The sequence below is a fragment of the Tympanuchus pallidicinctus genome, unplaced genomic scaffold, assembly GCF_026119805.1.
Source record: "Tympanuchus pallidicinctus isolate F22 unplaced genomic scaffold, pur_lepc_1.0 scaffold1, whole genome shotgun sequence".
Taxonomy (NCBI): domain Eukaryota; kingdom Metazoa; phylum Chordata; class Aves; order Galliformes; family Phasianidae; genus Tympanuchus; species Tympanuchus pallidicinctus.
The window spans coordinates 105315139-105339731 of NW_026294618.1; the positions used below are offsets into that span (position 1 = coordinate 105315139).

Here is a 24593-nt window from a genome sequence, read left to right on the forward strand (position 1 = left end):
ATAAAGGAGGAGAGGAAACAGGTGAGGTGTTTTAAGCCCCCGTTTGATGCTGACACAATATTGGGTGGCTGTCTACAATTCAGTTGTGATGACTTCTCTGAAGTGCACTTTGAATTCAAACTGGAACAGCCTTATCCTAGTGTACCATTTTCCTTCTGTTCCCATTCAGGGATCCATACAGCTTCACCTGAGATAGCAAAATGTAGACTACGATCCTTTTAAAAGGGGCTATCTAAAAAGCCCGTGTTCAGATTGCACTGGCACATCTCCCTTTAAATATTCTTTGGAACTTCTCTTAATATTTTTGGAAGTACTATTAGAGCTTAACCTGAAGTAGGGATGCAGCAGCAGCAGCATGCTTTATTTTTTTCTTACTTGCTGTCTGGTTTGGCTTTCACTCGTTGCGTTGCAGCAAAAGGAAGGCAGCCTGCGTATGCAGTTCTTAGAAAAGTTCATTTCAATAGATAAATGTGCAGCTTGAGATGTGAGTCTGCTCTTTGGACAAATCTTTATTGATATTGTGTTAATGGAGTGTTGACTCCTCTTTAAATATAAGCTTTGTCATGCCAGTATAATGTGATAAATCCTACAGAGAAACTTTGTACTGTGGTTAAGAAAATATTTCTGCTTTAAGTTAGTTGTCTCTGATTTCAGGAAACCTTGTTTTTGCGTTAAGTAGATTGAGTAGTTGGCCCATGTTAGTCCTAATGCAATGTATTAACCCTGTTCATCTTAAAGTAAATAGCCCCAATCTATTTTCTCCCTTTGTATGGAAGATTTTTATGGTTGTAATAATTTTTAATGCTTCCTCTGGAATGCGTTTAGAGAAGGGGCCATGAGAACTTCTTGTGTTGATTAACGCTCCTTTAAAACACCATTGGCTTTGCACTTGGGTTTCTGGTTCAGAAGGTCACTTTTGTGTCATTGTTGACTTCAGTGTACAGAAGAGGTGACCTGGGGCTGTGATAGCTGCCCTCCCTGCTGCTGGCAGTAAGGAAGGTGTAGCTCTCTCCCATGGTGCTGACTGATTTCTGCTCTCCCAAACCCCACGGCTGCATACCACATTCATAACTGCCTTGCCCAGTACCTCCCAGCCGTTGTCTGCTAACTTCCCTTGCCTGCTGGGTTTGGGGAACAATTTCCTAGCTTCAGCTTGCTAATGTACAGTTTATAGACTGTCCCAGGTGTGGGCATGCGAGTCCTCTGTGCTGCTTTTTTTGTGAGGCTGGGAATACCTTGATGTTAGATCTTCTTTTTCCCTTTTCTTAATTTTTTTTCTTCTTGAACAGCCCTAATGCCTACTAGTTTGCCTTTCACTCTTCAATAGGTTGTGCTGGTGTGAGTCCCAGTTGTGCCCTGGGCTGATCTACACACAGTGTTTTCATTCAGGGCTTCCATGTTGCTGCTTCTGCACCATCTATTTTATTTTTCCTAGTTCAGGCTTATTCTCCTCTGAGCTGCTGAACAAAGCACTGATTACAAACCTTCTGTGCTGCAGTTATGAAAAGCCCTCTCGTTGTGGATTATTGAAGAATTATGAAGCATGTCATCATTTAATCTATTGTGGAAGTGCACTGACAGGAATTACCTTTTTTGTTTGTTTGTTTGTTTTTTTATAGCACTCCTTAGGAGTGCTTTACCATGACTATTTATACAATTTATTATGTGCTGTGGCTGAGGGGGAAAAAAAAACTTAGTTGTGAGAGATTTGGTGATTTTTTATTTTATTTTATTTTATTTTTATTTTTTTCCCATTTGTATGCCTGCAGTTTGTTCAGTAATTTTTAGGCGTCTGTGTAAAATCACGTAAGCTTTCAGGAAAATCCAGGGCTTACATTTGAGTTTCTTTTGGGCATCTTTAGTTCTCTTGTCATCGATTTCTGTTCCTTAGAAGTTTATGTTTATGATTTTATGAGCAGCTCTCGTTACCTGGAAAGTAAGGCTTGCTGAGTGCACAGTTGGAATGAAGTGCAAGGCTGGCTAAGTTAATTGTTCTGAAGATTTATCTTCATGCATATTACCTGATGCAGAATAGGTATTGAAGTGCTTTCATTCAGTACCAGTGTAACTTGTTATTGGTGTTTACAATTACGAACAAACAGGATTAATTATAGGTGCTGCATGTGCCTGGCTTTTAAGCAGTAGTCCTACTATGAATGCATTACGTTTGGTCAATTAAACAATGTAGTGGAGGTGAGGACGTTTTATGCAGTTGTTTGTTAGCAACACGACAGCAAGTTGCCTCTCATGCTGCGTTGCTCTTCATAACATCTGCCATGTATTTTTCCTTAAAACGGCTCCGTGAGTTGCAGGGTGCTGTACACAACCCAAATTCTGAATTTCATTTGATGCAGTTGTCTGATAGAGCGGGAGTAATTGGATGTACTCAGTCAGAATTTGGTTTTGTAACATGAGTCAACAAGTTATTGCTGTCCTGTAGACTGTTAGATGAATGAGTAATGATCTGCAATCTCCAGCAGTTATTTTTTTTATTCACAAGCCTTGCCATTTGCTCAGGGGGGTGAAAACAAGTGAAAAAGGATGCTCAGTACGCAGTTTGCAAAGCAATGTTTGCTCATCTGTGCTTTGTTCTTTTGGCCTTCCATGTAACGTAATGATTTGTTCACCTTTAGGTACGGTGTGGAAGAGAAATTAAAAGTGGGCTGTTGTTTCGAGAGGGTGGCTTGGCACAAGGTGACAAGGAAGAAGGCTGCAGTGAGCAGGTAATGTGGGAGTGGTGGTGGTGGAAGGGGGGAGATAAAAATGTGTGTTATTCCCCTAATGTTCTTTCCACTGAGCGACTGTGTTAAGAGGCAGGCGCTGCTAAGCAGCCTTTACGTGGGGATTTTGTGCTGTCAGCTGTAGTGTGAAATATTGTTTAGAGCCTGAGTGAAGTAGAGAACCTGAGTAAAAAGTGCAATTATTTCAATCAAAGAGCTAGAATTAAAAAGGAAGAGGAACTCGGAGTGTTCATCGTTGTCTTTGTGTCGGTCTTTATAATTTGTGTGCTGAATAATGTGTGAAGGGTATTGACCAAGCAGGAAATGTTCTTAATGAACAGTAATTTAAAAAATGCAGCTATTGATTCTCGTGGTGTATTTATAATTTTGTGTTCTGACCTTTTCTCAGAAGAAGCAAAAAGAGATTGCCTATCTAAGTAACAGACAAAAAGACTGACAAGGAATACTTAAATATATTCTGCTATATATCTGCAGTAATGCAGGCTTCTAATCCCTCCTCCTATCTCCATATAAATGATACAGTTCAAGACCATAGCTGTTTTCTTCACTAAAAGCAGTAAAGCTCTTTTAGATGAAATGTCTAAAAACATCTTGTAATAACTTGGAGCATGCTGGCAAGAGTAGTCACTTGTGACTATGTGTGAAACCCCCTCAGCTAGTCGATATTGTAATAAGCAAAAATGGTAGCATCACTCCATTATTCAGAAAAGCCAACAGCATGCTTGTCCCTTAGGCTACAGCATTCATTAAGAAAAGCTTACTGGGCTGAAAGCTGGAAACAGATGATAACGGGATATGATTTTCATATTTAATGCATTCCTTGGAAGAGTATGTGTGCTGCAGATTGATAGAAGAATCAACTGCTACTTTACTAAAAGACTTTCTAGTTTGCCCTATAGCTACCGATGGAATCATTCAGCCAAGAAATTAACTTTTTCTCCTTTTACCTGCTTTATATATCTGCTAAGCAGGCTGCCTGGCTGCCAGTAAACGTTATTATGCAGTTAAATGTTTGGTATTTAAGACTCTTATCAGAAAAGAAACAGAGGCCACACTATTTTGTTTTTATAGTAGGAGGAAGGTTTTTAGTTTTCTTTTTTCAGTGCATTAGCAGTCGTTAATCTGAGTTTATAGGAAGTTTTGCCCATAGATTAAAAAGTTAAAAACCTTGAATTTAGAGCATTCTTTAAACTGTAATATACAAAGCAATGAACCTGAGCAACCTTGACCTATATAGGCAGGCCTCCAGCCGTTTGTGAATTAGGTTTTTAATTCAGACGTGTGAAAAGGTGAGTTCAGTTTTGAATAATTCTGCAATTAGAAGTGGTTGGTGTGGGAGATGTAATTTCTAACCTGTAGGAAAGTTGTTTTCACATCAGTACTAGAACTTCAAGAGGCCACAGCACAACTTAGATTTTGAAAATATTGTGGGCAGTGTGAGAACTTGGTGTGTACCCAAATTCATACACTGAGTTACAGTGATCTTGTTGGTGAACTTCCTTCACTCTCCACTTCTTGCTTCTTATCTCCATTCTTAAGTGTGTAGGTAAGTTCAGCTGGGTAGCTCAGCTTGTGAGCAGGTGATGATGCTCAGGGTCTCTGCGCAGTGTGTTAGAGACCAAGATGGACAATTACAGAGCCAACTTTCTAGAGAAGGTCAGGGTCTCTTGGCCCTAAAGCAGCAGTGTGAATAGCTTGCTCTTTTCGGAGCTGTTGGGTATGCTTCTAGATTTCAAAATTCTGGGGGAATCCTTAAGCTCAGAAATCATATACCTAAATAGAGATGACCTGGAAAACCTTGGTTCTCCTTGAAAAGGATTTAAGCACCAGTATTTTGAAGCCCTATGTTACATATTCTAGGAGAGGTGCTGTATCGGAGGGATCCTTGGCTGAAAGACTGGTATAATTTGGGGTTCTGATATCCTTGTGCAGTGAAGTCCAATTTCAAATTGGAAATGATTTCTTGATATTCTTGGTCTTGTGCCTCTTAGGAATGCTGTGTCTTTTGGATGCTGGGTATAGGACACCTCCTGAGAATACCGGAGTGGCTGAGCATCCTTCAGTAGGCCAAGGGCACAACCAGCTGAGAGCAGTGCTCTGTGTCTGGAAAAGGCAGGTTTCTAGCTCAGCATCTCCTTGCTTGCTGAGGTGGTCACTGCCAGGCAGAGGCACTACCTTCTTACACAAACTGATGGGAGGGATTTTTTTAATCATCCTTACTCTCTTCGAAGTACTTAAATAATGATAAAAAAAGATTGGTAGTGGAGGAACAAGTGGGGAGCCTGCACGTTCCCTCCACTCCACAGCCAGAAAGAGTACTGTAAGTGTGCTTTGTGAGAGATTTCGTTCAGCTCCCAGCTGGAGTGACACGAAACTGATAGTTTTGTTTGCTGTTTTAGGTGGGTCATCTACACGTTTTGCTTCTGGTGGTAAAAGCTGTACCTAGGCCAACTTTATCTGTTGCTCCAAGGACGTAAAGGCAGTGAAGAGTTGTTGTTTTTCCCTGTAAACAAGAAGAAGCCTGCTGGAGATGTACTTCTGCTAAAGCTCTGTAAAGCACTTGTACCTGATTGAATTGCATTTGTTTTGGAACACTAAACTCAGGAGCTGCTAAATCCACACAATACCTGCTAGATGTGTTTCAAAGCAGCAAGTCCAAGCCCCCAGAAGTAATTAGGAGGAATCCAAGAGCAGTGATGATAGAATAAGCTGTGAACTTGATCTCAGTAGCAAACCTTTACTTCTTAAAATAACTTCATGGCTTTTTGTTCTGCTTCTTGTTAGGTGCAATTTGAGCTTTTTAATGAAACGGACGCACACTAGACAAGATGCCTTTGTTTCCCTTAAGCTGGGCTTGGCAGCTGACTTTGTGTGGTAGGAGGAGGTCAGCCAGCAAGACAGAGAGGAGGGAGGTGTGGAGGTGACTGTAAATTGCCCTGCCGTGATTTGGAGCTGAACAGCAACCTGTGCTTAGTATGAACAATGGCACTGTGGTAGCTAATTTTGGCTTTGCATAAACTGGCAGTGACCTTCTGGAGGTGGCAGCAATTCCTTCTAAGTTTTTTTTGTTGTTGTTCTTTTTTTTTTTCTGGTTGAGTAAGCTTTCAAAGAGTAAAAAAAGAAAAGTGCCAAGACACAGGAGTGTAGAAGTGGAGCATTTATAGTGTTGGAATGATTTTTATGCGAGTTCAGCTGAGTTCTTGAGTGAAAGTGTTGTTTGAAATGTCTCTGCTTGGTTCCCGAAGTTGTCTTGTGGAAAATACAATTCCACCTACTTGTGGTTAGCTCAGTTCTTCCTGTTGGGTGTGGGTCAGCTGGAGGAAAGAACAAAAGACAATGAATCGCATTGTTGTTTGGCTGTGGTTTTTTGTTTGTTTGTTTTCCTCAGTCTTCCTTGCTATGTTAATATGCAGTGAGCAGACCTGGATATATAGACGAATGATGGCAGATGGAGATTTCAGACTCTCCTTATCCTGTCACCTTCTCAAGAAGAGTCATCTCTGCCATGCTTCTTGCCCAAGAGCATCTCTTGCTGGTGCTGGTCAAAGCAGGGTGCTCCTCCGTGCAGATTGGTCCCACTGCTGGTAGCATTGCTGGGCATGACACAAGTAGAAAGCAAAGTCGAATACTAGGCTGCAGTGAGTGGTGAAGCTTGGGTTGGCTAAGGAGTGTGACTCTTAGTGGCTGCATTCAGTGACCAGCGGGCTCTGCAGGATGACAGAGGGCTAGGGGCAGTGTCAGAGGTGGGATCTGGCACTCCAGCAGCAGCTCTGCAGCTGGTCCAACAGAAGGATGCACAGAATGAAGTGCCAACTTGCTGGCAGCTGACACTTCCTGCAGTGTGGGAGATGACGCTCATCATCTTATTGTAGTATTAGCCATATGCAGGACTCTTTTTTGGCAGATACTTTCAATGAGTTGTGCTTATTTTCAGCTGTGATGGGGTAACATGTACCAAATGTACTGGCTCCACCTTTTCTGATCTCTAGAAGCTGGCAAATTGGGATGCAGAATTCTGCAGAAAGAGTGTTCACTACTTCAATTTACTTGAAAGCAAATGGACAAAAGAACATGTTTTCAATGAAGGAAACTAATATTATAGAAAAATCCCTTCAGAAACTAGCACACAATCCTCAAGAAGCTTCATGTGCAGTGTGCTACCTGTTTGATTCTTTAACCATCTTGCTCCTGTGTCTTCCAGATGCCACAGGCTGCAAGGCAGGCTGGAATTCATGCTGAAACAGCTGTGTCCAGAAGCTTGCATCACCCACTGCCATTCTTCGTGGGCCACTGCATGTCTGCCTGCAGTGTGCAGCAGGAACCCCCTCAGTCCGCTGCCCTCCCCAGCACACTGACAGCCTTGCAGGATGATGAGACAGATGGGCATCTCATGCAAGCTGGTGGTGACGTGCAGCATACCAATAAGTGTGATGAGCAAGGTGGCAAGTCACGTATCCCCACGGGGGAGAAGATGCCAAGCCAAGACAGCAGCTTGCACAGCAGTCTTTTGAATTTTACAGAACAGAAAAATTCCACCGCACTCTGCTCAACGTTACCCGATGGAGGAAGTGTGCAGAGCAGGACTGCTGACTTAGCGAGGGACACAGCAATGGGCGAGGTGGTGACCCACGAGCACCTGGTAGCAAGTGCCAAAGAAGTCTGTGAGCAGCCTGTCCTCTGGGCACCTGCCTCTGAGCCCAGCACCTCTGGTATGTGGGACTTCTGCTCCGCTGTGCTGCAGCAAGCTCACCCCAAACACGCTCTCCCTAAACACACACATGCACACAGCTGCTGTTTTTTTGTTTTTTGGTTTTTTTTCCTTCAACTCTTACACTTCGGTTGAAGAACATTAGAATTCTCATTTGTTTTCTTTTTTCTTTCTTTTTCTCCTTTTTTTTTTTTTTTTTTTTTTTGTCTTGGCTGTTTCCTGCTAGGCTTTTCATCAAAGGCTCACTGGGGATGAAAGCTGCTGGATTTTCATTCCTCAGCTGGGGTGTTTTGAGGCTCCTGCTCTCTTTGCTCACCCCCAACAGCAGAATACCTGCTGAGTATCCCATGCTCCATCTTCAAGGTCTTAGGCTTTTGCTTTTCAGCCTGAGCAGACCAAAGTGGGGGAGAGGAGGAGGAGGAGGAGGATGGGGATGTGCAAAGCGAAAACTGGCAGCGAGAGCTGAACCTGGGCCTTTTGCACTGGTGCCAGTCCTGCAGTGCCTCCTACAAGGCTGCCTTGTCCTGGCAGCCTGCTTAAGATGGACTCCAAATTTGAGAGAGGTCCTACTGAGTACTCTCTGCCCTGCTGGATGACTGTTCTGTAAAATAGAACTTTGTCCCTCATTCATCCAAGGCACACTGCTCTTCTAGTTGATGTGAGGGTTGGCCAAGTCTAATTTGAGAGCTGAAGGAAAGTGAAGACTGCTGTGCCTGCAGTTGTCTCAAAGTTGATTGAGCCTGTTTTTAAGAGGTTTAATGACAGCTTACTTTACTGGCAAAATAGGTAACTTCTATTTTGGATCGATTTCACTCTTCAAATGCTTATTCAGAGTAGTTCACTTCTGAAAATTGGATTTGCAAATGTGGACCAAGAATCAGCACTTCCATGTAGGAGGCTAGATTAACTGCTGTTTGTTCTGACTTGTTCCTGCTTTCCTGAGGGTTGTGATGCTTGTCTTCCAGCTGGGTTGCACGTGTATGGGAATGGAAGGCTGCACTTAAAGGCTGCTTCCTACCATCTCACCTTTTCTTTTGCTATCATGGCAGAATGTTTTCTCTCCTGCTTTACTTTCAAGTAAGCTAACAGACTTGTTCTTCAAATCACACTGACAAAGATTTGTCTCTAAGTAAATGTTTCTTCCTTTGTTTCTTTTTTCTGTTTAAGACCTAGCAGGAATATCTTCCCCTGCCCTGCCAGTTGATACAGCAATTTCTAGCTTTTAAGTTTTCCAAGCTACATAGGAAATACTAAAAATTAGCTTTTCCTAATGGAAAAACCAGTGGCAACCCTAACATGAAGGGACTTCTATTCTGTAACGATCATGGTTTTCTTTATAGTCAATAGCTGGCATCTCCACCAGATGATCTCTGGTAGATTTATTTTTTCTGGCATCCTTTCTTAATTTTTTTCTTTATTATTATTATATTTCCATTTCTTTATCCATTCCTAAATAACTTCTCTCCCGATGTTTTCTTTCATCTGATGCTGTCCCTTGTCACCGCTGTCAGGCTTTGTGCAGGGCTGGAAGGTCCTGGCATAAGCTGCCACTTGTCACAGCCCTCAAGAACTGGGGCCTCAGGGAACCCATGCCTGAGTTGGGCTGAAGTGTTGGATGCAGTACCAGTAGCTGTGAATATTGTTTCCTTCAAACCCATGGGCATCTTTTATGGAAAACTGGGGATTTCTGTGGCAGTGCTTATTTATTACTGCAATAGTTGGTCCATTTAATTTTTGTCATTTAAGGAGAAAATGTTGTTATTAGGCACAGTTAGTGTCTGTACTCTTCTCCTTTAGAGAAGGTAACTAATGTGCTGACTTTAAAAGCCACTGAAGCGTGTGTTTCTTCTGCAAGATTTAGGAAATGTGTGTACTCTCTGGGTGTATTTCCCCTCCCTCAGTCTCCCACCCTATTCTCCCCAACACAGGGAAAGTTTTCTGAAGCTTTATCATAAAAAACAACAACAACAACAACAACAACCTTTTTAGGCTTGTCTGTTTCGTTGCTTCTTCCAAGGCAATTTGGGGAGGTAGGAGATAATTTTGGGGTAGTGATTTTTAATGGCAGGGTTCGTTTTTGCTGGTCCTGAGCTCTGGTTGCAAACCAAGCTTGGGAGCATGGCTGGAGTCTGCCTGAACTCCCCCTTGCGAGGGAAGTGCAGAAGGACACGGAATGTTGGGGGGGGGCATGGGAAGCCCAGTGCAATCCCAGGTGGAGGGATGCTTGCTCACACCTTTGAGGTGAGAGAGTGCACCGAGTAGCTCATCTTGTCTTAATTTCATACATCACAGTATACAGATTCTGCTAATGTTCCGGGAGTAATTTTGTTATTACTTGTTTTTCCAGGACCCCAATGTAACCTGAACACCCAGCAGGCAGCCAGCCAGGCCAGCAGCAGCAGCAGCAGCACCCACCCAGCAGAGAACTCCTCTTTGCAGCCACCCAGCTGCTGTGCAGCAGAGGATGAGCCCTTGGGCAGCTCGGTGCCTGACAGGTATGTCCTTGCATCTCTTCTTCCTATATTTGTGTTCACCTATTGGTGGGTACTGATCTCACTGTCACTCCCTGTTTTAAGAGATGCTAGTTGAGCAGCTACTAATGGCCACCAATATACACTTGTGCAACTTTATCATTTCACATTTGCATCAGGCTGCTTGCTACAGAAACATCATCTCATTTACATCTAAATAGCTTACACACAGTTTTTCTTTTGCGTGACACCTGTTAATCATAACATTTTGCAGGGAAGTTGCACAGGGTACTTGTCTTTGCTGGAGAAGTCATAGCTAAGTGGTGGTGATTTAATCTTTAGTTCTCTCCCTGTAGATGCTAGTGATGCCTAGCTGTTTAGGAGCTGACAAAAATACTGTGCAGTGCTCCTGAAGCCAGCTAAATTATGAGAAATTATGTTCGCTTTATCTCTGGAGCATGACTAAAACCAGAATGGGGAGTATCTCTTCTCACATCATGCTAAGCTGAATACCTTAGTTTCTCAAGGCCATGAAAGTGTGATCTCCACTGCTATGTGTATCTGCAGAAGAGATCCAAATTTAAATTTGTTTCAATGGGAAACTGAAATGCAGATAAAGTTTCAGAAATGGCAGGCATGAAAGATGCCGAGGAGCGATACGTAGCCTCTCTGTGGCTGAGTTGGTAACAAGTTCTTTCAAAGTCCTTCGTTCCAATGCACTTGAAATTCAGTGCGTGTGCCTGAGTCTTGCAAAGTAATTCATGAGCTGGAAGTCTTGAGGAGAAGTTTGCAAGTAATTAGAGTGTGGGCTTCGTTTACATATACTGCTATGGATGCAGTTTGGATGTTGTAGCTCACTCAGCAACGAGCAAGATCTGTGCTGTGTATCAGGGAGTCCCAGGTTCTTGGGGAAAGTGCCTTACTTCAGAGACATCATTGTAACAAGGTCTTTTTTTGAGGCTTAAGGAAAAGAAGTTGGTTTTTATTTTTTTCCCTTGGGAAGTGTTTGTATGTTGTATTTTACCACAGGGCAAGACTTTTTTTTTTTTAAACTGAGTTTCAGCCTGCCTTTAGCAGCTGGAGGAGCACTAATCCTGATAACACTGTCAGGTTGCTAACCAAAGAGAGGCGATGCTGCAGGGAAAGGTCACTCCGTGCAGGCTGTGAGGCTCGCTGACAGCTCCTGGTGGGGTGATGCCACTTTGCTATCACAGTTATTAAAAATGGTGGCTCAACCAAAGCCTGTTTGTGCCGTGGGGCATCTCCACAGCCTGTGCTGCATCTGCAGAGCTCGATGGATATCAGTCCTGCAGGGCTGCGTGCCTTTTGCCTCAGCCCTCCGGTGGGCTCTGTCCTTTTGGCATTCCTCAGGGTACCCTGCCCTTTATTCCAGGGCTTAAAAATGGATGGGGAAAGGGTCTCTGAGAATTAGCGTGCAGAAAGATGATGACTATTTTAAGGCCGGTGTTGAAGGGGTGGAAAAAGGCAGAGCTTATGCCTGTGCTGCTTCAGCTGCATTGAAGAGGACTTAGCACAGATGGATTGTGCATTACAAAATGTAACACATAATTCAAGCTGTCAGCTTAATCAGACTGTTTCCAGGAAGCAACCTGTAAAAGAGAAGGACCTCTTGTTTGCTGACCTCTGATCCGTAGCCTGCTGCAGATTGTCATACATTTTGTTTTTCTTTATGCTGGTGTCCCTTCCTTCCCCTTCCCTTTTTATTATTGTATCCCTCTCGAGTGGCACCCTGGAAAGACCACCCAGGGGGAGGGAAACAATAGGAAATGAGCCGGCCGCTGAAATACAGGTTTTGTAAGACTTTGGGGGAAGAAAAAGCACTGTTTAACTGTGTATGCGATCTCCCTGGCATTGTTTAGCTGATCAGATGTCTAGGAAACTCCACTCAATGCAGAGCGGCTCTCGCTTAATTGTTGGCTGTTGCTGAACAGACTGATAGAAAGCAAAACTTCTGCTGTATCTTAATGTAATTACAAAATCGTGCAGAGCTTTTAGTTGGTAAAATGAGGCTGGCTGTGTAGCTGGTGGCTTTTGCACAAAAACCTGGGTGCAGCCGGGCTCCTCGGGGCTGCTGGAGGCCTGGGCTGGAAAGTGCCGCACAAAGCAGGCAGATCTACCCTTGGAAAGGCTCAGTCTGCTTTGCTTCACTGCTGGAGTCTGCACTTGGGTTGTTGTGCAGGTGCTTGTTCAGGAAAAACTCTCTCAGGCCCTGTTCTGTCCTGCTATGGAGAACTCCTGTTCCCAGGGCTTTGGTTCTCCCTGCTGCAGAGCTCAGCGACAGGTCTAGCTCCACTGTGCTGATGTCCTGAGCAGCTGACGTGGAAATGCTGCAGGGAATGCTGGAATAAAGAAGCTGATGTTTGATCATCAAAGGAAAACAGCACGCTGTAGGAAAACGTAACATGCCTTTCTCAGTCTCCTTTGCTCATGGGCTCTGTATAGTACATATAAATAAAAAAAAGCCAAATCCTGATTCCTCTCTTACTGTTTGCAACCATGAACCTCCTTGTGATTTACAGCATCATTTCACTAACCATTTTTCTGAGGCATTCAGGGTTTTTCTGCATATTCTGTTTGACTTTGAAATATTCCATTTCCCAACAGCTGGATAGAAAAGGCTGGGGATATAAGAGTTGCCTGGCTCCTCAGCTGGGAACAGGGAGTACATGTGGAAAAGACTTCAGTCTTAACAAACAAAGACGTCTGTGGGTTGCTTTGTTGATGGTTCATTTTCCATTTGTTTGTTTCTCTAAATTGGGATTTGCAGTGAAGTTGATGCTAGGTGCTGCCAAACAAATGCTGGTTCCTAAATGTATCACTTTTTGCAGCCCTGCTCTCCGCGTATGCAGTAAATTCTTATTTCCAGGAGGGAGAGCATCCGCTTAGAGGCTAATAATGCTTTGCCAGGGTACAGAGTAACAACTGGGAAAACAATATATTTGAGGTAAAAGAGCAAAAAAGTCACTGACCTCCCTCCTGTTAACAAAAGGAGGACCAGGTTACCCTGGCTGTCAGTCTGTGGCACTGTTCACTTAATTGCACAAGCTGGGAAGGGCTTTGTAGTCCTGTTTAAATTTCAGACCCCTTAAGGTAGGGTTCCCATAAAGACCTAATCGTTGGAGGATTTTAAGGGACAACTGAGGAAGTGGCTGCAGGTGGACTTGACCTCCATACCTATTCTGGCTGTCTCTTTGGGCTTTAAATAAAGTTCTCACCTGCTTTATTTTGCAGCTCCTGCAGCCAGGATGGCAGTCTGAAAGAAGACGTGGAGGCCAGTGAGGCAGCTGTCCTCTGTCAGCTCCCCAGAGCCAAGCCAGGCGAGCAGTGGGATGTGGCCACACTGCAGGCCTCGCTGAAGAGCCACGCTGCCTTCCTGGAGGAGCACGAGCACCTGTGCACTGAGGAGCTGGCCGCTGTGTCACACAGCACGCTGGATTCGGGCGAGGAGACACCAGGAAGCCAGGTCAGTTTTGTAGGTGTGGGGAGCCTCTGTGATGATGTCCTGAGGCTTTCCAGTGTACCCAGTGTGTTTGGTAAGTCTTAGTCTTCTCCAGCCATAGTAATTCTACTGAGATCATCCAGTCCAGCCCCAGCTGACCCCCACCATGCCTGCTGCCCACATCCCTCAGTGCCACATCCCACGGCTCTGGGACTCCTCCCGGTGACCCCAGCGCTCCCTGGGCAGCTGTGTCAGTGCAGAATCACTTCTGGAGAAGGAATTGTTCCTAGCAGCCAACCCGAACCTCCCCTGGCACAACGTGAGGCCAGCCCCTCTCGTCCTATGGCCGTTCCCTGCCAGCAGAGGCCGACCCCGCCTCACACAGCCTCCTTTCAGGTTGTAGAGAGCAATAAATAAACATAGATGCATATACCTGTGCATCTGTGTATATCTATAGAAATGTACATGTATGAATATCTGAATAACTGACACCAAGGGACTAAATTGCACATGCAGTTAAAGCGAAGCAGGCCCTGTGCCTCTGAATGCTGCCCAGTACCTGGGTACTCAGGGAGGATGAGTGAGTAGTGCTCATTAATCCATCTTTGAGATGGCTAGAAGTGTCTGTGGAGAGAACCTAGATTTTCTGTGTGTCTGAGGGCTTTTCCCCACGGAACAAGAAGCCCACGAAGATCCTTGCAGCATCTTTTCCACCCTTTGGGCCTGTTGCTGATTTAAGAAGCTAACGCATTTTGTCATGGTGCAAATTTATCGTGAGGCTTATATCATCTGCCTTTCTCTGTGGCTTAATAGCTTTTTATCATGAATGATAGTGGGTTTTTTCTTTTTAAAGAAACAGAATTATGTTTGGTATGCTAAATCTGCTGAGCATTTTACAGATAGCAGCACGTGTGTCCTTTTTAGACTCTAACTGGGCATTTATAAACTAACTTCAATTTTTGTTGGAGGTTTTCTTCTTTACATCTGTGCAAAAGGAATGAGGGGCTCGTTTCCAGAGGAAGTGGGTCACTGAAGAACCAAGTGATCCTGAGATGCATTCCCTTTACGGAGAAAGAAAAGCATGTACACATACATACATGTGTATATAAAATATGAAATAATACCAGTGCAAAAATATTTGCCAAACTTTTCTGCCCTCTAGTTTCTCGTGAGACATTAGCAAAGCAGTCCAATCTATTTTTTGAATGTTTTTGTTTTAATAATATTAGAAAAATACCTGCTGATGGCAGGTAAATGTATACATACGTTTAAAATCTTCTACACAGACTTGTTCTAAGTCAAAGCTTAGTAACACAAGCTTTATGGGTAAATATACAGTAATGATCTGCTTAGTGCTACACATTACTGTGGCCCACACATATACCTTCAACATCTACTTTTCCATTTAAGAAAATCTGTTCAGTTAAATGGAATTCTATGATGCATTTTCCACATTGAAACACCTGATTTCCAAGCACAGAATGGCAGCAGTGCAAGTTGAGATTGAAAAGTTGTCATGATGTGCTCCCAAATGAACATGGGCTTAATGAGGAGGGGTGGATGCTGGAAGGAAAACCTTTGTTATGAGCCCCACTTGGTTTTGGTCTCAAAACCTCTCCAGTTTCTCAGATAAGTGCAGATAGATGAAGTTAAAGTAGTTGGGATTATCTCTGAGATGTTGGCCTATGTTGCTGAAGGCTGGCTCATTTATTAAACAGGTAATAAGATCAAAAAGCTTGTAGATTTAAAGAATCTGGTCCATGCTTTGTGGTACAGAAGGAAAACGAAAGGGTGCCCTATAAGTAACAAAGACAAAAAAAAGTGCCCCCAAAACTTTATAACTTGGCCATAATTACACTCAGTTCATTTCAGCTCCCTCTAAAAGCATCTACTTTCAGCTTAATTTTTTGAGGACATCAAAAGGGATGTTTAATTAACAGAGGCCAGGCTGGAGCTGCTGCAAGGATTTGCACCCTGACAGGAGAGACTGAACTTGAGGAACATGCTGTGACAATACAGGTTAAAATCTCAAGTCCATCAGAAGCTGGTGTCAGATTGGATTTTCTGGTGTCAGATTCATTGACCTCGCTGGTGTTTTTGTTGCAGCTGTTGCTGGCAATGCATGCTAACTTGCCTTACTGCTGTACCCGAAATGGGAAAAGGGAAACCTTTTATTCAGTCTCATGTGCTTACGGTGGGTACGTGAGGCACAGAACACAGCTTCCAGAAAACCTAGAGATTAAAAGAAAAATTCCAGGTTTGTGTTACTTGAAGGCAGAACGCAGTACCCACGCGAGCAGCGGTTTAACTCAGAGGTAATTCAGCATCTAGCAGAAATACCCTGCAAGCGGATTGCTCTGTGAAGTGTAGATGAGCCTAAATGTACGTTGGAAACCGCTGCCTCTCGAGACTCGGAATAATAGGGCTGTGGTTGTTTTTATTTTTTAATGCTTCAGGCTCCACCGCTGCTGAGAGAGGTCCTTGCAGAAGAGCGTGGAGATGGGTCATCTGTTCAGAGTAATGAATCATCTTACAGCTTGCCATCGATCCCAAATGACGGCAGGGAAATGGAGCAGGCAAAACATGTTCCGTGGCTCGACAGCATGGGAAAGCAAGGTAACAAGTGCTAAAAGCTCTGCCTGTGTGCTCTGAGCTGCCACCGTGCCCTGCTGTGAGATACAAGTGTGTTTTCCATCAGAATCTGCCAGGGACTTAATATTTGTAATGAGCTTCTGGTGATTGCCTTAAACTTCTCTGCCTTTTGGTCATTCTTGTTACTTCTTAATGTGAGTGCTACCTATAGGGACTAGTTTTCTCAATTGAGATAGAAAATCAAGCCTTGTGGTAGTTATTAAAGCGGGTTCTATGCGCATAGGTGTATTTTGAAAATGCCTGCTGTTTAGAAATGGTGTGATATCTTAGCTGTGTTTGTTTTGCTTTTCGTGAAGCCAGAATGCAGAACATTTTCCACAGTGAAAGGGCTGGTGGTAAGAGAGGTGTGCAGTGCCATTCTTAAAAGGTGGATGTTTGTGAAAATCCAGTTAATTTCTTCAGATAAGGAAGTAACGTATCAGCGCTGTGTAGTAACTGGCCACGGGAACTTGCTCAGCCTGCTCTCAGAGCATCCCTCACATCAAAGTCCAGAAGAGACAGGCAATTAGGTTGCAGCGCTCTTCACACAGCACATGTAAACAAACTGATTTAGGCCCCCTAAATCCACGCCACTTTTATCCACGGAGGAGACTGAGACTTTGATTTAAACTAATTTTCAGCGGTGGGTATGATCTATGCCGCGGCTGTCGGGCTGCTGGACAAGATCGCAGAGTTACTGTTGGCTGTTTGTTTCTGAAATCCATTGGGTCTTAAATTATTTCAGACATTTGGTTAGCTTTTCCTTTTCTCTGGGAGCTACAGAGACGCAGCAGCTCCGCATTCGAGTAAAGTTCACAGTAGGCGCCTCTTTTAAGAACGGTAATGGATAGTTTAGATCAATAAATAAGAGATAACAAAAGTGAGAAATTAAAGGGAGTAGGGCTTAAAAGAAAACAAACCAGTCTGATCGCAGCCACTTTGAAATGGGTTTCATTATGGTGTGTTCACATACAGAAGTCACAAGCTGGTGTGAAGATGAGAGCCAGGAAGAAAGCGTGGTAGGAAAGATTCCTATTACAGGTAAAAGTAATGGCTGCATATTAACCTCAAATGTGGTATTCAACTTTATTATATAATCAAAACACGGCGTTTTTAGGGGCTCGGGTCCGCTAATAGTGAGTAAATTCAGCTCCTACACACCGAGCACAGAGATTAAACGTGGGATCAGAAAGTACGCACTCATCTTCACGTAAACCAAGATGGAAAATAACAGTGCCTATTTAATTCCTTGTAATCATGTTACACATTTAAACCGCGCGAATATCCCGTCATTTAGCCTTTCAGGTCCTCGTGTCGGTGTTACGAAGGTCAGTCTCCGTGGGGAAGATCCAGTAATTATATGGCAAACTACAGATGTTTCTGATTTGATTCTTTTCTTTTCTCTCCTAATTGAATGTGTATCATTAGAATAAGCGCGAGGAAAAATCCCGCTAGACAGGAAGCTGTGCTTTTGCCTCTGTTACAAAAGCTGCCTGATAACACCAAATTTTTAGCAGTAAGGTTTTATCAAGCCGTGTTCAGATCTCCCCGCAGCGGATGCGTTGGGCTCGCTTAGGATCCTTGCCTTGTGAAGTATCAATAACGCGTTAGTATTCCGGGCAGAGCTTTTTGCAATAAGTCTCAATTTGCTTTTGCCTGATTTTTGCAAAGTCGTGGGCTGTTCCGTTATAAATGGGCATGTTTGGCTAACTGTTTATTTATGCAGGTGTGTACTCCGACAGAAAGGTGCGAGGGCATCTGTTTATACAGCTCTCGCTGTTGCCTCTCTGCTGTTTTACGACTTAAAAATAGCCTGTCTTTCGGAGGGCAATTCATTTCTCTATGGAGGTTTTCCTCTGCAGCTTTTTTGAGCCTAATTTGCAGCTGAAATATAAAAACGTGCTTCTTGTATCCCTGAATTATACTGCGGCAATAATATTACTATGTTAGCCACATAAAGCTTAGAATATTTTTTTTTCTCTGAGGCTTTGAGAGTGGAATGCTTTCGTTTTTCTTGCTGCTTAAAATGTCCTCCAGTTGCACATGGCAGTGTAATTGTAAAACGTGAGCTGTGATGATTATTTTTTTTTTAAGGTGAATTAAAAGTGCACAAGCCATTTAAATGGTTCTCCTGAAATAAAGCACACTTACTTGAAAATTCATCCAAGATTTGGCAGAGTTTGGGATTGTTCTGATCTTTGTCTGTAATTTAAGAGGATTGTGATTTAAAGTCCATCATCTGCAGACATCACCAGCAAGAAGGATGGGAGGAATGGTGGCTTCCTCTAATGCCAGCGCAGATCTCTTTTTTTAAGTGAGAACACAGGCTTCAATTTGGATGTGCGTAGCTGCCCAGGCTTCTGGCTTGCTTCTCCCCATGCCAGATTCAGGATGTAGCATGGCTGTTTTGAGCCAGGAAGCCCAGCAGCTTTTACATACTGGCAGTTCCTCCTGGGAACCTGGCTCTTGGACTGGGCTGCAGCTGGTCCAAAGCTGAATCAGTCTACATTCTCTCCCAGAGCTTCTCACTGAATAGACGTGCAAGTACCGATATTTCCTAGTTGTAAAAATGCTGAGAAACTCCTCCTAGCCTGAATGCTGCAAATGGTAACTTAAGTTAAAAATGCTTTCTTCTCAAATCTGCTTTATGAGCTACTTTTTTGGCCAGCGTTCTGCCGTCTCTGGGAGTGAGGCTTTTCATATCTCACTTGAAAGCAAAGTTGCTCCTTTCAGCTGCGATTCATCTTCAGCCCATCATCTTCTCCAGGCTTCTTGTTCTTTCCAGGCTCCTCGCTCTCCCTGCCTGTCACTCCCTGCCTTGTGCTCACCATTACAAGCCCTGCAGCACTGAAACTGTTCAGCCTTGCCTTTGGGGCTCCAGTGACCTGTGAGGTAGTTTGTTTTTTTGTCTTTAGGTGGACTGCTACACACAACCATTTTGTTATACAATTATTTTCCATACATAATGGATATAAACTCTTTTTTTTCAGTGCCTACTGTATCCCTTAAGGGCTGCAAGTTTTGATTTAAGCATTGGAAGCACTGAGGTTTTGATGGACTTCAAAGTGAGAGATGAGAGCCTTTCCCAATGGGAATTGACGGGTGCTTCTATAGTTCTGGTTTATTCTTTTTTCTTCTGTTGCAGGGGAAAAAAAAAAAAAGGAACCAAATACTTTATTTTAACATTCTGTAAATACTCCTATTTGTGGCAAAAAAAATTATTCTTTTTCCAAGCCTGCAGTTAGCTCAGGGCACAAGATTGATCCTGCTCATACTTCAAGGTGATTTCCTCCATAGAGCCCCTTCTTCACCTTGCAGAGCCGTGTTGTACTAAGGGACTTCAGAGAGAGTTTTGTATTGTGCAAGGTGCCTCTCAGCCTAAGAAATGCTGTTGATCTCACTCACATTTTATTAATGGTCACCTCGCTGCTGCTGAAGTTACGTGGGGGTAGAGGAGTGTATATGGACTCATTCTGCTTCTCCTGTTGGATGCTTACTTTTTTTCTCTCGGGAAGACACGTAAAAGAAATGGTTGGCCTTTTACCTGTTCCTCAGGTAGGCAAATGATGGGAGATGAAAAATGATAAAATGTATTATTTTTGGTTTTGCAGATGAGAGTTTAAATGTCTCACGAGTAGGAAACTGCAGGTTTTAGTGAAGGGGTAGGTTTGTTAAATCTTCAACAAAAATAGATTCTCTTCCTATCCTTCATTTATGTCTTCGATTTAAATAGATAGTAAAGCTGTAAAGTATTGGAATAAAAATGGCATTGCTTCTCTGCTCATCAGGCTTTGCTTTCACTGATGTCATGTTCCATTTCCACTCCAGGTGGAAAAATCTCTAATGTAGACCTAAGGAGGAAAAACCCTCTAAAGAATAATAATAGTATTAAAAACGTGTGCGTGTATAATACAATAAAAAGGTCCTTCTCACATATCATAGGGAAACATGAAAGGGCACAAAACCAATTCTGTTTTCCTTTTTAGGTCACCTTTAATGAGCCAATAATCCTGCCAACACTTTTTCCACGCCCGCACATCTTTCCCAGTGAGGTCCTTCTTTGAGCTGGACTTGAAAGGGTCCTGAGTTTCCACTTGGAGTGTGCTAATAAAGCATTATTAAGTCTACCCAACGTTTTGCTTCATTTGATATCAATCTATTACAAGCTGCTGTTGCCAAAAAAGAAAAAAAGTTCATCTATACGTGATTAATCACCATTGATTTGACAGAAGTACCTCAGCACAGCGTGCAATTTATGTTTTGCTTAAATTAGTTTGGATTACGTTCTCCAGTAGGTGATATTTTGCATTGCTCAACTTGAGTAAGTTTGGGGAAGACATCTTTCAGTTGTGAATTCTGAGTGCAAAGCTTTGTTCAGTCTTCAAGCGGAGGCAGCAACTATCAGAAGTGCTCTCACTGGGCCAGCTTGCTCCATCAGGATTCCATGAGCCCTCTGGTCATCAGATGTGTACCCTCTTGAGAGGGGAGCATCATGCATTGGTACATTGTGATGCTGACTGTGTTTTATGCTTTCTTTTTTCAAAGGAAAGCAGGGGCAATATTTGTTGATATTTGACCTCCTGGCTACTGGCCACTGCAGAGTTCTGCTCTTAATTTGGAGATCTTTTTCATCTGTTTGCTCATCCTCCTATCACCTCCTTTTATCAGAAGAGCACATCCTTCTATCAGATTTGCAGGTAGCCTTTATCCTCTCCCTGTAAGCAAGTTTTCTGCTGTATCGCAGGGGAAATCAGCACGTATGAAAGCTGTGTGTAGGGATCACTCAAGCCTCCAGTCCCAAGGCAGAGGTTCGCACAGTGGCTGTTTGTGTTCTGGCAGTGGCAAGGCAGCTGATATCCTGTGTTTAATCCCAGATGGCTCTTTGTGGATGATCAGCAAGTGCCGTAATTAGTGTTAATGTGGTGGAGGAGGCTGTTCAGATTTGAAGTTCCTCTGGGCAGGAGCTATTGTTAGTTGCCTATTTTCGTGCCACAGCTAGCAGCGTGGTAGCCTGGACCGAGCAGCACTCCTGAATGTGAATGCAATAAATATTGCCAAGGTAACTAAAACTACACAGCTTGCAGGCTCAGCTGATCCTGATAATATTCCTTTCAAGGCATTATTAACTTTGAAGTCTAGTGACAGCTGAAATACCCAAGCTGCTAACTATTTTATTGTTGCAAAAAGTACACAGAAAAGGCAAAGTTCCTCTTTTGTGGAATACTCACTTGTGTACGAGGGAGATGCAGATCCACGTCTGAGTTGAGCTTGCAAAGGCACTGGCTTCATTTGCTCTCCAGCTACGCGTGTTTACATATGTGATTATTGATTGTTATTGGAAACAATTACTAATTGCTGTTGATAGCTTTTAATTGGCATTCCAGTTGCCCTTCTTCCCCTCCCTACAGAGCACCTACTGCTTGCTTACTTGCTTAGGTCACAGATTTGAGGTTTCCTCACAAACTGCCTTGGCAGTAAACTTCCCGTTTCCCCAGCTCGCATCTGGAAATCCAGCAGCTCTGGGAATTGCTTGCACCGTTCTCACTTCTGGGCATGCCAAGTCAAGCTCTTGGGCATTGCTGGTAATGACAACACTTGATATCTCTAGATGACTTTTTTTCCACTTCTCCTGGGACTTTTGCTGCAGTTAAGGGCTCCAAGTGTAACAGAGATGTTGGTTTTGACGGCCAAAAAGTACGAGCTTTTTTCTCAGGTAACACAGTTAGCAAGGTATGAAAGCTGTGAGTACATAACCAGGAGCTTCCTTCTGTTTCTTTGCAGAAGGTTACATCGCATCGCTTTCTTGTCACAAAGATGTTTGGCTGTACATTGATAAACACTGGAACCTTGGCCATAGGGCAGTGCATGGAGAAAAAATCTTCTTCCTGGTTCTGCTCTGCTACAGTATGTTCTGGGTCAAAGATCATTTCAGCTGTTCAGCAGAACAAAACAATAGTGGTTCATTATGCAACCACGGCAGTTTTTCCTGGAACTGGTGGCTAATGAAGAAAAGTACACCCATTTTGTTTGGAACAAAATTGTAAAAGCTGACATGAAAGCTGCTTTGACCCATCCAGACTGCACAATTAATTCTAAGTTGGAAAGTGTGGAGTGTTTTTAATTAATAGTGTTATCTCAGATCCTTTGCTAATTCTGAGTGGAAGGAAGAATACGCTGGGGGAAAAAGATGTGAGGAGAGCTGTGTCATCTGTGGCAAAGCAGCTTCCCTTCTTTTGCAGTATTGCTCGAACGGCTGGATTAAGAACTTACTTTTCATTATTAACGTCCCAGTTTAAGCTTAAAGGCTGTTTTATCATTCTTTTTCAGTTGTGTCTGTGCAGTAGGCACTGGCCAGCTGTAGAGTGAATACACAAAATGCCACATGCTTAACATGGAGCTGGGGAGCTCCAAAATATGTTGATTGTTCTGAAAGTAATGCCTCCTATTTATTTATGTGGAAGCTACAAAGGGCGCAGCAAGACTGTTTGATAATGCAAATTCATGGCTACACAACATAGTTTTTCAGCAGTCGCTGCCATTAGCGGTGCATATTTGCCAGTAATGTGCAGCAGCCTGCATGCTGCCATCCAGAACGTGGCTTGTCTTTCACATCACTGTCACCACTGCTGAAATGCGCCACCCATCACCTCCCTGTGCTCACATCTACTGTTTGGTCTATCAGTGTTTAGCAAGCGTTGATGAATTTCAGTCGTGCCATTTTTTGTCTGCATGGTGGAATTCAGTGACACAGCTTGGCTTCGTCTGCTCTTCCATGCCGAATGCCGCTCTGTCAGGCTGCCCCTCTGCTGCCATCTGTCACACGGCAACAACATGCAATGGGGCACTGGTGGGAAGGTTCAATCTCTACTGCCGTGCCACCAACATCATAACATCAGAGGCATTATTTTCAGAGCGGCCCTCATGCTTTCTCACCATTTGAACTGGCTGAAGGAAATCATTAAGCAATACTTCTTTCCACTTGGCAGTCTCTTCCACTGCCTTACAATGTGGGCATGTTGTTGAGGTGTGGAGATGAGGCAAGAGCTCGGTGCTCTGAGTGTTTAAACCTCCTTGGATGCTTTATAGGTATTGCAACCCAGACGAAATACCAAGCTCAGTTTTAAAGGTGAGTTGGTGAGCTTGTGAGGGCTTGGAAGGATTCCCCATTGATGTGGGTGTAAAAGCAGATTCATAGAGGCTCGAGAGGAACAGTTTGACTAATTGGCTGTAAGTCTGACATAACTAAGGCAGAAGTGGGGATTGATAGCCCAGTATTGTTTTATAATTGACAGATAGGGCAAAGCTAAGCTCCAGAGGGTCTCAAAGGTGAAGGACAAGTAGGTTGTGCTCCCATTTGATGTAGGGGAGGTGCAGGCCTGATGGGATCCCTGTAGTACTGAAACCACTCTGGTAGTAGCCCACATTGTCCTCCTGAAGAGCAGTGTTGGAGTAAAAAGCAATTTCTAGGAGTTTTGAACCGATTACACTGACTTAAATTCTTTTATTACAGTTTTTACTTTCCTGATGTCATGTGCAAAGAAGCACAAATATTAGTTCCTTTATGATGAGTGGTTTCTCAGTGCATGCCTACGTCACCCAGTCTGCAGCTTTGAGCTACAGCCAGTCTTGCATCCTGGAAGTCCTCCATGGTCAAGGCTTGCTTAGACTTTCAGTCACATCTATATAGATACATGTATATAGAAGTCTTGTGGTGTCCCAATTGTAATTTCTAGTGCAAAGTAGCCTTGTATAGTGGGATTTGTACTTAAGCATCATAGTCCATGGAAACAAACACAAACATGAGCAATTGTGTCATTCCAGTGAAAGAATTTTATCTATTTACTTTCTTAAATCAATCTGTACAGAATAGAAAATGAGATGCACAGAATGGGGAAGAAGTAAAGGAAAGTGTGGATGAAAGGTTTGGGAATGGCTGATTGTTAAGTTGGCTGTTGAGTCATAGAAGAATCTAAGATTTGTGTCTCCCAAATGCAGCTCTGTATTTGAAAAGGAAAGGTTAAAAATACTGATGTATCACAGTGTTCAGAGATGCTAATGTGTACTAATGCATTTAAGGGGAAGGAGAATGAAAGTAACCCTTCCTCCTGATTAAGGTGAGTAAATTAGAACTTGAGGATTAGAAAGAAAATGAAGAAAAAGAGTAAATCCTTGAAGTTTTGCTTAAAGTTGATGTGTGATGCAGTACAGTTCTTAAACCCAGTGTTTGCTCTTTTGTTCTAAAACAGATCAAAACACACAAAGGTTTCTGAGTTCACGAGAAACCATCATCAGATCACTGAAGTGACGCACAGCTGTGATGTCTTCAGATTTAATGTTTGAAAATTTATACTTTGTGTTTTTCACTTTGCAGGTTGTGTTGTTGGAAATAATGGTTCCGAAGCAAAAGAAAGGCAAGAAATGTGCTCCGAAAGCAGTTCACCCAGTGAAAGAAGCGGTGACCTCTCAAGGTAAAGTTATTAAAGGATTTAACATTTGAAATGTTTCAGTGGAATGAGAAATGCCTGCAGAATGTGACTGAATCTCTGATGATTTTTACTTGATCTGAGGTTAAGGCTTGTATT

The 24593-nt window shown here is 43.2% G+C and overlaps 1 protein-coding gene across 1 annotated transcript in view; it reads left to right on the forward strand.

Annotated features, from left to right (window-relative positions):
* The window catches only part of KIZ (kizuna centrosomal protein), a 39459-nt gene that overhangs the window by 4485 nt on the left and 10381 nt on the right, over positions 1-24593 (forward strand). The window contains exons 4-9 of the mRNA XM_052701380.1: positions 2634-2723; positions 6943-7450; positions 9797-9944; positions 13173-13404; positions 15837-15996; positions 24383-24479. Of these exons, the coding sequence (XP_052557340.1) occupies positions 2634-2723; positions 6943-7450; positions 9797-9944; positions 13173-13404; positions 15837-15996; positions 24383-24479 (1235 nt within the window). The remainder of the gene's footprint in view (positions 1-2633; positions 2724-6942; positions 7451-9796; positions 9945-13172; positions 13405-15836; positions 15997-24382; positions 24480-24593) is intronic.